Below are 11,042 nucleotides of genomic sequence, written 5' to 3'. Positions count from 1 at the left end.
GTAAAAGTGACATAAATAAAAGTGAAACACATATACATAAATGAAAATGGCCGAAATGGTGTGATAAGTGATAGTAAATGTACGGATAAGATCCGTAGTCAGATTCCCGTAATTGAATCAACCCTTTAACCACATGTCCCCATAGCTCCTGTCAAGTTATATGGGGCATTCCTCAACTTGTCAAGAAATTAAGTTAAAAAAGGGGAGGTACGTACCATTTTTATCTACAAAGTACCTAACCTACCTAGGTCTAGGTAGCATGCGTCTGTGCAAAAGGTGCAAGCAGCAACCTTAGCAGCAAGTACCTATCCTACGTAACTAACAAGTCAAATCAAAAACTCCCCTAAGCCCACCTTGAATTTCGCGCCGCTTCACACCCCAAATCGCACCCCCAAAAAATCATACATAGAGGTAGACAAGCAAAAGAAAGTCTCCAGCGCCTGCCGACCCCGAAGGACCCAAAAAGAACCTTACCTACCTCCAAGACCAACCCAACCCCCAACCCCAGCTTCCCAGCTTTAAAATTCCCACTTCGAACTTTGAGCTTGCACCAGTTGACAGACTGCATGGGAACTTGGCCTTGCCGCCTGCCAATCTCGTTGAGCTCAAGTCCTCAATCCCCTGCTATACCCTGTTCCGTTCCGTCGTCCTTGAATTCTTTCTCATCCGATACTTTTTTTTTTTTTTCAATTTCCATTTACAACATTGAATTCTCTTTGTGATATTGCATTTTCGCGCCGAGTCTCTCCAGCTTTCCAGACTCCTTAACTTAACCTACCTCTTAGTCTTTCCACCCTTCACCGCCAGCACTTTATCGAGGTTTAGACTTGAGACATCATCCCCTCCAAGCCCCGAATTAAACCCCTCTGTCTTCTTTTTTTCTTACTCCTTCCCGGACGCCTTTTTTTCTACTGCGAGTCAAAAAAAATACGGCCGATACCTGCCGACATTTCGAGACAACTCGCGATAAGACAGCTACTTAATCAAGGGAACATCAACGTACCGTTCCTACTCCTACGAAGGAGCTTAGCAAGTTAAAATGGTGGTTGCAACAATTAAGTTAGTTTTATATTACTCTCTTTCTCTAGTCTAGTCATTTGCATCTGCATTTACCTTTACATTTGCATTTACATTTTACATTTACATTTACATCATCGTCATCTATTCAAATGCATCCATCTATTCCTATGATGAAAAGGCGCGACTCTTCGTTATAGACATGTCTCCAGAACGTGCGACTCCCATGTTTCATACGACATATATTCCACATTATCTCTTAGACGTATATCACGCGTCATCACTCCCGTTTCTGTCTAATACTATATACACCCTAAACCAAAAGGGCAAATGGCTAATATCTTGTTTCGTTGTGTAGGTGTGTGGTTGTTGGTGACGGTGCCGTCGGCAAAACCTGCTTGCTCATCAGTTATACGACCAACAAGTTCCCTTCGGAATATGTACCTACGGTTTTCGACAACTATGCAGTCACGGTCATGTGAGTTCCATTACTACGATGTTCCGAACCGTACTCCCGTTTAAACTGCGATCCTTGGTGTGCTCGTTCATATTGTACTGGCTCAAACGGTCAATTGGGATTGTATAGTATGGGGTTTTGAGGTCGGCATGAACCGAGGGCTGACTTTCCTTTCCCCCTGTAGGATAGGAGACGAGCCTTACACTCTTGGATTATTCGATACCGCCGGTCAGGAAGATTATGATCGTCTACGACCCCTATCATATCCGCAAACCGACGTCTTCTTAGTGTGTTTCAGCGTCACATCGCCCGCCTCCTTCGAGAATGTTCGAGAGAAGTGGTTCCCCGAAGTCCATCACCACTGCCCCGGCGTACCCTGCCTCATCGTCGGCACGCAAACAGATCTGAGAGATGACGCCAGCGTACGAGAGAAGCTTAACAAACAGAAGATGCAGCCGGTGCGCAAGGAAGACGGTGAGCGAATGGCCAAAGAGCTGGGTGCGGTCAAGTACGTAGAGTGCAGCGCCCTCACCCAGTATAAACTGAAGGACGTATTCGACGAGGTTTGTGTTTTTTCCACTTCCACTTCCACGAGTATACTAGGTTCTAACTGCTCTTAGGCCATCGTCGCGGCGCTAGAGCCTCCCGCGCCGAAGAAGAAGCCACACAAGTGCTTGATTCTTTAATGTGGCTTAGTTGGACAAGCCATAGACATTTCATCCTTCGTTCCTTTGAGCACGACTAACAAGCTCACGCAAGTATTGGAAGGTATAAGGATATGTCACTTTGGGCTTTTCCCTCGACATCTGCATTTCTCGTAATGGGCGATTTTTTAGACATGTACGCTTGTGATAGCACAAGTGGATAGGATTCAGAATGAATCAAACTACACGCGGAAGCATACCGCCTAAATGAGGCACGGTTGGAAGAGCTGGACCAGAGATGCCCGTACAAAGGGTTCCAGTTCTAGGCCACCCGGGGCAGGAGAAGCCTCTTACAGTCCAGAAAGTATGTTGAGGTACGGAATATAGACACAGATACACCAATGGCGGACAAAGGGCCGATCCTCGACATGAGAGACAAGGCACCGACTACTTTCCCTCTGGACAAGAACTCGAGTCATACTGGCCCCGATTCTGATTTCTCATTTTACTACTACTTTCTAGCAGCCAGGGTTTGGAGGGGAAATCATGAACGTAGGCAGGACTTTGATAGGATTGTTTGGCGATCGGAGTGCATCTGAATTAATTTGATCGTCTATCTTGCCAATAGCACACTGTCATATGTCCCCTCTTGGTGACCCCCCTTGGAAAGAAGTACCTGACCTGGTCTTATGCCCGAGTGGTCAAGAATGTTTCTCGTAAGATTTTTCGAGTTTTCTTTCTCTCTTCTGCTTCGGTTTTGTACCCAGCTTTCCACTACCGAGATCTCACATGCTCTGCTCGCATTACTTTTTCTTTCTTCTTGTCTGCTGGACTCCAAATGAGGAAGGAAACATTGACAACGGGTGGGAAAATGCCCGATTTCTACCGATGATGGATTATATTCGCGTCTCCCATCTAAATCCGTATCACAGCAAACTACGTGGCATACTCGATGTCTCGGTCAAGTATAGGCGGAGGGCTACCTAGCTACCTAGGTAGGTAGGTACCTTAGGTATACGTACGAGTGCTACATTGCGAGAGGTATATAATTCCCGTGACACAGGCCAGAACAAACCCGCATAGCCCTATAAAGGGTTACACGCATCAAATATACGTATATAAGGTATCTACTTAGGTAGAGTTGGAGGTTTATTTTTTATTTTTTATTTCTTTCTATTTATTTAATTAATTAATTAATTTCCACCATTCATTTTCCCCCCCCATCGTTGTAGATAGAGATAGAGATATAGAGAGAGATAGGTAGATACCTAAGGTAAATATAAATAAAAGCTTGCCTCAGTGGAGCTACATAAAGTATAATTTCGATAACTCGTACCTAAGGTTAGAGATTTCGCGTTCACACTACTGCAGCCGTCTAGCAGACCTGCATATTTAGGTATATTTAGGTACCTATGTACATGACTAGCAGCAGCAAGTTCTGTAAGACCTACCCATCGGTATGTACGCCTAAAGCTTAATCATCTCAACGCTAGGTATAGAGAGTTATGAAAGCTGTCAAACTTATTAGAGACATTTGCTTATTAGGTAGCTAGCTGCATAACAAGCTTTTCAAGTCAGGCAAATCTTACCTTATGTGCCTATGTCCTACGGGTACCTAGGATTTGATGAGACGGCTAAAATGTACCTTATATGCAGGTATGTATGCAACTTGGAATCCTGTTTAAGTGAGTGCTACTAACAGTATCGTCAGCATTTGGAAATTACCGATTTAATACATGTACGTCTACCTAGTCTAATACGAAAGAAAACGAAATCGTCTAAGACATCGGGATAATGATGACATGGCTTACGAGAATGTTCTCCAATCCCGCATACATATCAGGTATATAGGTATAGGTATATATGACACCTCACTAATTGTACCCGGCCGTTCGAAGAAAGATAGAAAAAAAAAAAAAATGAAACGTGCGGTCCAACACTGACTTGTCAATCAAGCTTGGTTTTTCTGGTATATGGACAACCTCTGCACCTATGAGCCTATGAACCTATGAACAAAGGTGAAGCGGCCGTACTTAACCTAACCTAGGATTACCTAGATTTTATACCAACACATACGCATACGCATACACGTACATACACAACACCTTTATGCACTCCAAGTTCATGCGTGTCTATTAGAGAAAAAGACCTGCCAGCGTATAGATCCCGTTGCAGAAGCACCTTGTGGCTGGTGTCATACAAATACCCAAAAGAGAGAAGAAAAAAAGGTATGGTATGTATGTACCTATGGTTACCTCTACCGCCGGGGTTCGGGATTGCTATAGGCTGCTGCTATGGTTGCATTGGAAGCGCCAACGGCCAATCGAATCAGGAACCTATAGGTAACCTGCGACTTTTCTGGTTCTTTTTTCCAATCTTGACCCGCTTGCTGGTCTGCTTATCTGTAGATACCTTAGGTAAGTACCTACTCCGCTCCGGGCTTTGCGGATGATCACATAGGTACCCCAAGGCGAGAGGGAGGGATAGATTAGGTTAGGTAGTCGAATATCTATAGAGTAATATATACCTATAACCCTATCTCTCTGTATCTATGGGGAAATAAAAGATCGATACTACTAACTGCCTACCTCCTACCTACATTACCTTACCTACCCACCTCAGTATAATAACATACGATCTTCCCTTGCGTCTTCTGAATTTGAAACTGTTCACTCGCTTACCTATAACAATACACCTACCTCATTCATATAGCTCTCGTATCCCTTTTTTCTTCCGGTTTGGTTGATAAGTCCAATATTAAAAAAAAACAAAGGCGTAATGAGACCGAAAGAACTTATCTGTCTTGCCCTCGGTTGCTTCTCAGCTGTCGTCGACGCTTGCAGCGGGCATGGCCATCAGACCAGAGAATGGACTCAGGACGAACTCGACGAGTTGGAGAAGAAGTGGGGGGCAGAGGTAAGCAGACAGAATATATTTCGTTGATCCGACTATGATATACGACGGATATAAGCTACAAGTTGAAAGATTCTGGTTAGATGGAATGTGTCGAAGGAACGATCATGCTTGAGAATATACCATGATATCTTACCAACCCGTTATGAAACTGAAAGAGGAGATGGATGGCATTATTATTCCGACCCTTTACGCATAGCAATGATTTCCAGATCGTATATCCAGCCAGTCTATCGAGTCATACGTATTAACGACTTACCGTGTACAGTGGGGTTACTCAGGCATTTCCGCGTTCGCTCACCTGCAATACCATAAGTGTTTGACGACGCCGAGCGAGCTGTTTGACATCGCCATCATCGGTGCCCCTTTTGACACAGCTGTCAGTTACCGGCCTGGTGAGTCTTGCGCCGCCCACGTACCCTCTCTTAAAACTTTCTCCTCCTCTTCTCCTATAGTTATCCTTACGTAACGTAATACCCCTGAGCCCGTATGATATACTAAGACAAACACCCACGCCACAGGGGCACGCTTCGGCCCCCGCGCCATCCGCGCGGCCTCGGCGCGGCAGACCTCTTTCCGGGGCTTCAACCCGCGGGCGGGGATCAACCCGTACGCGAGCTGGGCGCGGATCCTCGACTGCGGGGACGTGCCGGTGACGCCGATGGACAACGCGGTGGCCGTGAAGCAGATGACGGCCGCGTTCACGGAGCTCGGCGCGCGGGCCCCTTCCTCGCCGGCCCTGCACGCGCGCCCCAAGCTCGTGACGCTAGGCGGCGACCACAGCCTGTCGCTGCCGGCGCTGCGGGCCGCGCACGCGGCGAACGGAGGGCCCGTGCGCGTGCTGCACTTCGACGCGCACCTCGACACCTGGCACCCGGGCAAGTACCCGAGCTACTGGTCGTCGGAGCAGTCGCGGTTCACGCACGGGTCCATGTTCTACCTGGCGGGGGAGGAAGGGCTGATCGTCGCGAACGGGACGGGGAAGCCGAGCGTGCACGCGGGCCTGCGAACCCGGCTGTCGGGGCTGGAGGACTACGAGGACGACGACGCGCAGAACTGGGTGCGGATCAGCGCGGACGACGTCGACGAGCTGGGGACGAAGGGGGTTATAGATAGTATCATGGAGACGCTGGGCACGGAGGACCCGGTGTACTTGTCCGTGGACATCGACGTGCTGGACCCGGCCTTTGCGCCGGGCACGGGGACCCCGGAGCCGGGCGGGTGGACTACGCGCGAGCTGATCCGGATACTGAGGGGCATCGAGGATCTGAATCTCGTGGGGGCGGATGTGGTGGAGGTTGCGCCGGCGTATCAGGGTGCCGGAGAGGAGACGGCGCTGGCAGCGGCGCAGGTGGTGTATGAGATATTGAGTAGTATGGTTAAGAAAGGGCTGAGCGAGATGGGAAAGACGGGGGCGGCGAGTGTGGAGGAAGGGATCTTGATGGAGGAGTTGTAGATGGGTGTGTATTGTTCAATGGGATATCTGGTATCCAGGAAAAGGTGTGATACGGGTTGAAAAGATATGTTTGGCAAGGAGTTTGAGAGGCCACGATATGATGTGGATGACTTGATGTCTCCTTAACCGCTTGCCTCGATATTGGAATGAATCATTTAGCTATATCAACCAAGCATGAGCATAGCTCATACACAGAGCAACTTTGTGAATATCATGGCTCGAGTGAATCATGAAGGATAGCTTTTTCATAGATATTTAGCATTATATCTTAACTTCTAAGCGTGATGCTGTACACAGATATTTTCAAGTTTGTGGTGGACGCAGGAATAATGCCGCTGTAGACAGAAACCTGTTCGACTTATTAGCATGTGCTGATGCTATGACACGATACTATATAAAGAAAGTCTTGTTATTGTTGCTATTATTATAGCCACGTTGTCCCGAAATAGCTGTCCGGATAAGTTTTATTGCTACCTGTTATTGCTATCATATTACAATTGATGCTTGTGTTAGGTAGTTGCCGATATCGCAGGCCCATATCAGTCATATTCAGGTAACATGGTACCTAAAATGTGACCTCGAAGTGTTTGTGACGAAGAAAGTACAGGCGATTTTAGGTACTGGGATTCGAAGAGATAAGACGGGAATTGACCCTTGAAACTTGTGCTTCAGGTTGGAACTCATGGGCCATAGCCTGGATGGCTTATCAGGAACCTCCTAAATAGGTACCGCACCTAAGATGAACATCCAAAAGGGTGAGCGTCCGGAGTATATTGCTCATCGGAGAACAAGTGAGTCAACATGAAAAAGAAAGAAAAAAGAACTGGCGAAAAGAGCTGAATAGATAAATATCGGCTAAAGTATTAAAAGTGTTTAGGTTATCAGATAAAAATAGCAAACAGAAAGAACAAGTCAAAAACAAGTACCATTTACCGTTACTTTCTTATCAGAGGTAACTTTCGGGTATCTCTTACCTTTGCGACAAGTCTGCCCTTTCCCCCTTCCCCCTTCCCCGCCATCAAAAGAGAAATCGACCACTGGAATTTTACAATTACCTATTTGATTTTACCCCACCACATCCCACCATCCATTTCATAAACCCACTAAATTACTCCCGCTTTCACATACATCCCACCTTCTAAACCAAACCTCGTCGCCGTTGCGCAGCTAACAAGTCCTCCAGCTCAGGGAGGGAACTTGTTTAAAAAATTAAAAAAAATTTGTAAACATGTCCGCCGCCGTCCAAGAGTTGGCCCAGCGGGTCAAGAACGACGAAAAATGCTACGTCGACACTGACGCAGGCAAGGACGACGAGACTGCAGATGGCTCCGAGTTCAAGCCTTACAAGTCGCTGGCCTACGCCTATATTCAGAACTTCGAGAAGCCCACCCCCCAATACCAAGTTCGAGCCTCCGAAACTGGTCCTGTTGGTCCCGAGGAGGACCCTTCCGTAAGACTCCTATGGAAGGAACCCGCAAAGAGCGCTGTCAAGAAAGCCCAAGGAGCCCTCGATGCTCACAAGAAGAAGATCCAGAAGCAGCAACAGGCTGCTGCTGCCGAGGCCGAAATCAAGAAGCAGAGGCAACAGAACCTCGAGGCTGCTAAGAAGATTGTGCTTAAGCAGGACGAGTCGCTGCCCAAGCCTGTCAGGATTAAGATTAGCCGCAAAGACATCGAGCTTGGAGAGGGTGACAAGAAAGGCACACGAGTCAAGGTCTTTGGAAGAATACACAGATTGCGCGTACAAAAGCAGGCCACTTTCATTACCCTGGTCGACGGATACGGGCAGTTACAATGCATATTGGCTGCTGGTGACCTTACCAAGACCTACGATGCTTTAACCTTTGCCCAGGGTACTTCACTTGCCCTGTATGGTGAGATGCGCAAAGTCCCTGCTGGACAGACAGCTCCCGACGACCGAGAGTTGCACGTGGACTACTACGAGGTTCTAGGAGCGTCGCCAAGTGACGAGGATGCCATCACCAACAAAGTCTCGTCCCAGCAGAACCAATGGGATGCGCAGATGCTTGATAACCGACACCTGGTTCTCCGAGGTGAGAACGCCTCTGCGATCATGAAGATCCGAGCCGCTGTGGAGGGAGCATTCACGAAGGTCTATGAAGAATTGCACCTCACCAAGGTCTCGCCTCCTGCCCTGGTGCAGACCCAGGTCGAAGGTGGCGCAACCCTTTTCAGCGCGCCCTACTATGATGAAATGGCCTATTTGACCCAGTCATCTCAGCTCTACCTTGAGACCGTTATCCCGAGTCTCGGAGACGTCTACTGTATCGAGAAATCATTCCGTGCCGAAAAGAGTCTGACGCGCCGTCATCTTTCCGAGTACACTCACATCGAAGCCGAACTGGATTATATCAACTTCGACGAGTTGCTAGAGCATCTTGAAGAAGTCATCTGCCGGGTCATTGATATCGTACTTGCCAACCCGACCATCGCCGCTCATCTGAAGGAACTCAACCCCACGTTCCAAAAACCGACTCGGCCCTTCTTGCGCATGAAGTACACAGACGCTATTGACTGGCTCAACGCACAAGATCCCCCTATCTTGAACGAGGAGGGTAACCCCCACGTCTTCGGAGACGATATTGCGGAGGCCGCTGAACGGAGGATGACTGACATCATCAACCGACCTATCTTCCTAACGCATTTCCCCGTGGAAATCAAGGCCTTCTACATGAAGAAGGACCCCTCAGACCTACGGGTAACTGAGAGTGTGGATTGCTTGATGCCGGGTGTTGGTGAGATTGTTGGCGGTAGCATGAGGATGGAAGGATACGAAGAGCTCCTTGATGCCTACAAGAAGCAGGGCATTGACGCGAAGGACTACTACTGGTACACTGATCAGCGCAAGTGAGTTTTCCCTATAATTCATGATATCGTCATTATATCGGAGTCGAAGCTAACTGTTCGCCAAGGTACGGTACTTCTCCTCACGGTGGATATGGTCTCGGTCTTGAACGATTCCTCGCTTGGATTGCTAACCAGCACACTGTTCGCACGACCTGTCTATACCCCCGCTTTATGGGACGATGCAAGCCTTGAGAGGCAGTGCATGTGTTCTTTCTTAGATGCTGGGTCTCTGAGCGAGGTCCGCCGCTGGGAGTTGCGGGAAGCATGCGAGGGAAGATCTAGTGGATCCAGAGGAGAGTGTGATTGGACTTGGAGAAAGCGGTCAAGCCCGTAAGGATCTCTACGATGCTTTCCGAGATTAGCCGTTGCGGGAATAGACCGTTCCTTCGAAGGACACGTTGGCGACGGCTAACATTTTGAGTCCTGGCATTTGTCCGAGCGAGAATGACATGTGGTGACCGACTCTCCTAACTAAGCCATAGTTGATCATGGACTAGCTCCGAAATAGAGACGATCTCTTCATAATCGCCCGAGTCTTGACGCGGCTCGTGAGAAGCTATTACATGGCTAGATACCCAAGCTATTCCTTCGTAGTTGACACCGCCGAAGTATGCGAGCTGCTCTTGATACTAGTTTCGGATGCGAATGTACATGTTTTTCTCGACTGTAAGTTCAGATTCTACGAGATAAGATTATAGGTATTAGTACCTAAATACGTAGGCTGGAGTGAGATAGACACAAATGTCCGACGGGGTAAGTGTGTATATTTGTATGCAGTCTTCTATATGAAAAATTAATCGAAGAGCAAAGCGAATCTCGGCGTATGAGCGAGGTATCTGTATGATGACGACGATGATGACGATGGGAGATTACGAAGAGTTGTAAAGGCTTACAAGTCACACGTCTCCTTCTTTCACTGTGATGGACAGTTAGGTAAACTGGCGGTATGTAGGTCAAGTACATCAGGTATTGTACCAACCAAGTACCAATTCTGAGTGCCTTAGGTAAACATGTACATATAGATATAGGTACCTAGGTATCTACCTAACCTGCTATATAAGCCATTACGGTAAGGTAATACAGTAGCGTTGCTCATAGGCTTGCAAATTGGTAAATGAGGTTATAGCGTAGGTTTCTATAAATGCGCATAAGTCAAAAGGCACAGTTTTCTTTTTTTCGTGTAGAGTTCAAACTTCAGCCTATGGGAATAATACCTACCTGTATGTACCCAAGGCACCTAAGGTTGGTTAGCCTTTAGGAGGGTTGGGTACGGCTTCTGGTAGGGTTGTACCTACAGGAAAAAGCGTATCTCTGCATGGTTGTACTGCATCCGCGCTAATACAGGTCACGTATTGCGCACCTCGGGTACCTTACCGTAGCGCCGTAGCAGTGGCCACAAGGTCCGCCTCTTCGGGTGGGGGCAGGGTGAGAGAGGTGTGAGAGGTAGGTACCTACATACCTACATGTACGGAGGTGAAAGAGAAGGTCTGGTCTTATTTTTCAATCGGGGATTTTCTTTGTTTTTACCTTTTTTTTTTTCGCTGGAAAATTGGGGCTTTTCCTTGGCTGCCCTTTTTCTTTTTAGTTTTCCTTTATGGGATATGATGGTATCCGCGTGCACGGCAAGTAAAGTAAAGCAAATAAGCTAAAGTCGGAATTGAGAAGACGGGATGAAAAAAAAAGGGGG

At 47.6% G+C, this 11,042-nt stretch overlaps 4 protein-coding genes across 4 annotated transcripts; all 4 read left to right on the top strand.

Moving 5' to 3' along the window:
• Positions 1-1,623: 1,623 nt before the first annotated feature.
• F4812DRAFT_465184 (P-loop containing nucleoside triphosphate hydrolase protein) lies at positions 1,624-2,503 on the top strand (the record flags this gene model as incomplete). Its single annotated transcript, XM_047938416.1, has 2 exons — positions 1,624-2,037; positions 2,095-2,503. The coding sequence occupies 2 exons, from the start codon at positions 1,624-1,626 to the stop codon at positions 2,158-2,160; spliced, it is 480 nt and encodes a 159-aa protein (XP_047789351.1). The 3' UTR covers positions 2,161-2,503.
• A 1,807-nt stretch (positions 2,504-4,310) lies between these two features.
• On the top strand, positions 4,311-4,574 carry F4812DRAFT_430886 (uncharacterized protein). Its single transcript, XM_047934393.1, has one exon. It carries the CDS (start codon positions 4,349-4,351, stop codon positions 4,568-4,570), a length of 222 nt encoding a protein of 73 aa, XP_047789350.1. The 5' UTR covers positions 4,311-4,348; the 3' UTR covers positions 4,571-4,574.
• A 21-nt stretch (positions 4,575-4,595) lies between these two features.
• F4812DRAFT_46257 (Arginase/deacetylase) lies at positions 4,596-6,946 on the top strand. The gene is made up of 3 exons (XM_047938069.1): positions 4,596-5,034; positions 5,300-5,426; positions 5,553-6,946. Exons 1-3 carry the CDS (start codon positions 4,897-4,899, stop codon positions 6,485-6,487), a joined length of 1,200 nt encoding a protein of 399 aa, XP_047789349.1. The 5' UTR covers positions 4,596-4,896; the 3' UTR covers positions 6,488-6,946.
• Positions 6,947-7,715: 769 nt separating this feature from the next.
• F4812DRAFT_459885 (asparaginyl-tRNA synthetase) lies at positions 7,716-9,547 on the top strand (the record flags this gene model as incomplete). Its single annotated transcript, XM_047937622.1, has 2 exons — positions 7,716-9,355; positions 9,421-9,547. 2 exons carry the CDS (start codon positions 7,716-7,718, stop codon positions 9,545-9,547), a joined length of 1,767 nt encoding a protein of 588 aa, XP_047789348.1.
• Between the last annotated feature and the right edge of the window lie 1,495 nt (positions 9,548-11,042).

Source organism: Daldinia caldariorum (assembly GCF_022478825.1).
Source record: "Daldinia caldariorum strain CBS 122874 unplaced genomic scaffold F4812scaffold_10, whole genome shotgun sequence".
Lineage (NCBI taxonomy): Eukaryota > Fungi > Ascomycota > Sordariomycetes > Xylariales > Hypoxylaceae > Daldinia > Daldinia caldariorum.
This window is presented reverse-complemented; position numbering and strand designations above follow the sequence as displayed.

Excerpts from the sequence above, each read along its gene's own strand:
- F4812DRAFT_46257 (XM_047938069.1), top strand. The coding sequence starts at position 4,897 with ATGAGACCGAAAGAACTTATCTGTCTTGCCCTCGGTTGCTTCTCAGCT. Across the intron at positions 5,035-5,299 it reads AGAAGAAGTGGGGGGCAGAG|TGGGGTTACTCAGGCATTTC; the intron begins GTAAGCAGACAG and ends TACCGTGTACAG. Across the intron at positions 5,427-5,552 it reads AGCTGTCAGTTACCGGCCTG|GGGCACGCTTCGGCCCCCGC; the intron begins GTGAGTCTTGCG and ends CCCACGCCACAG.
- F4812DRAFT_430886 (XM_047934393.1), top strand. The coding sequence starts at position 4,349 with ATGGTATGTATGTACCTATGGTTACCTCTACCGCCGGGGTTCGGGATT.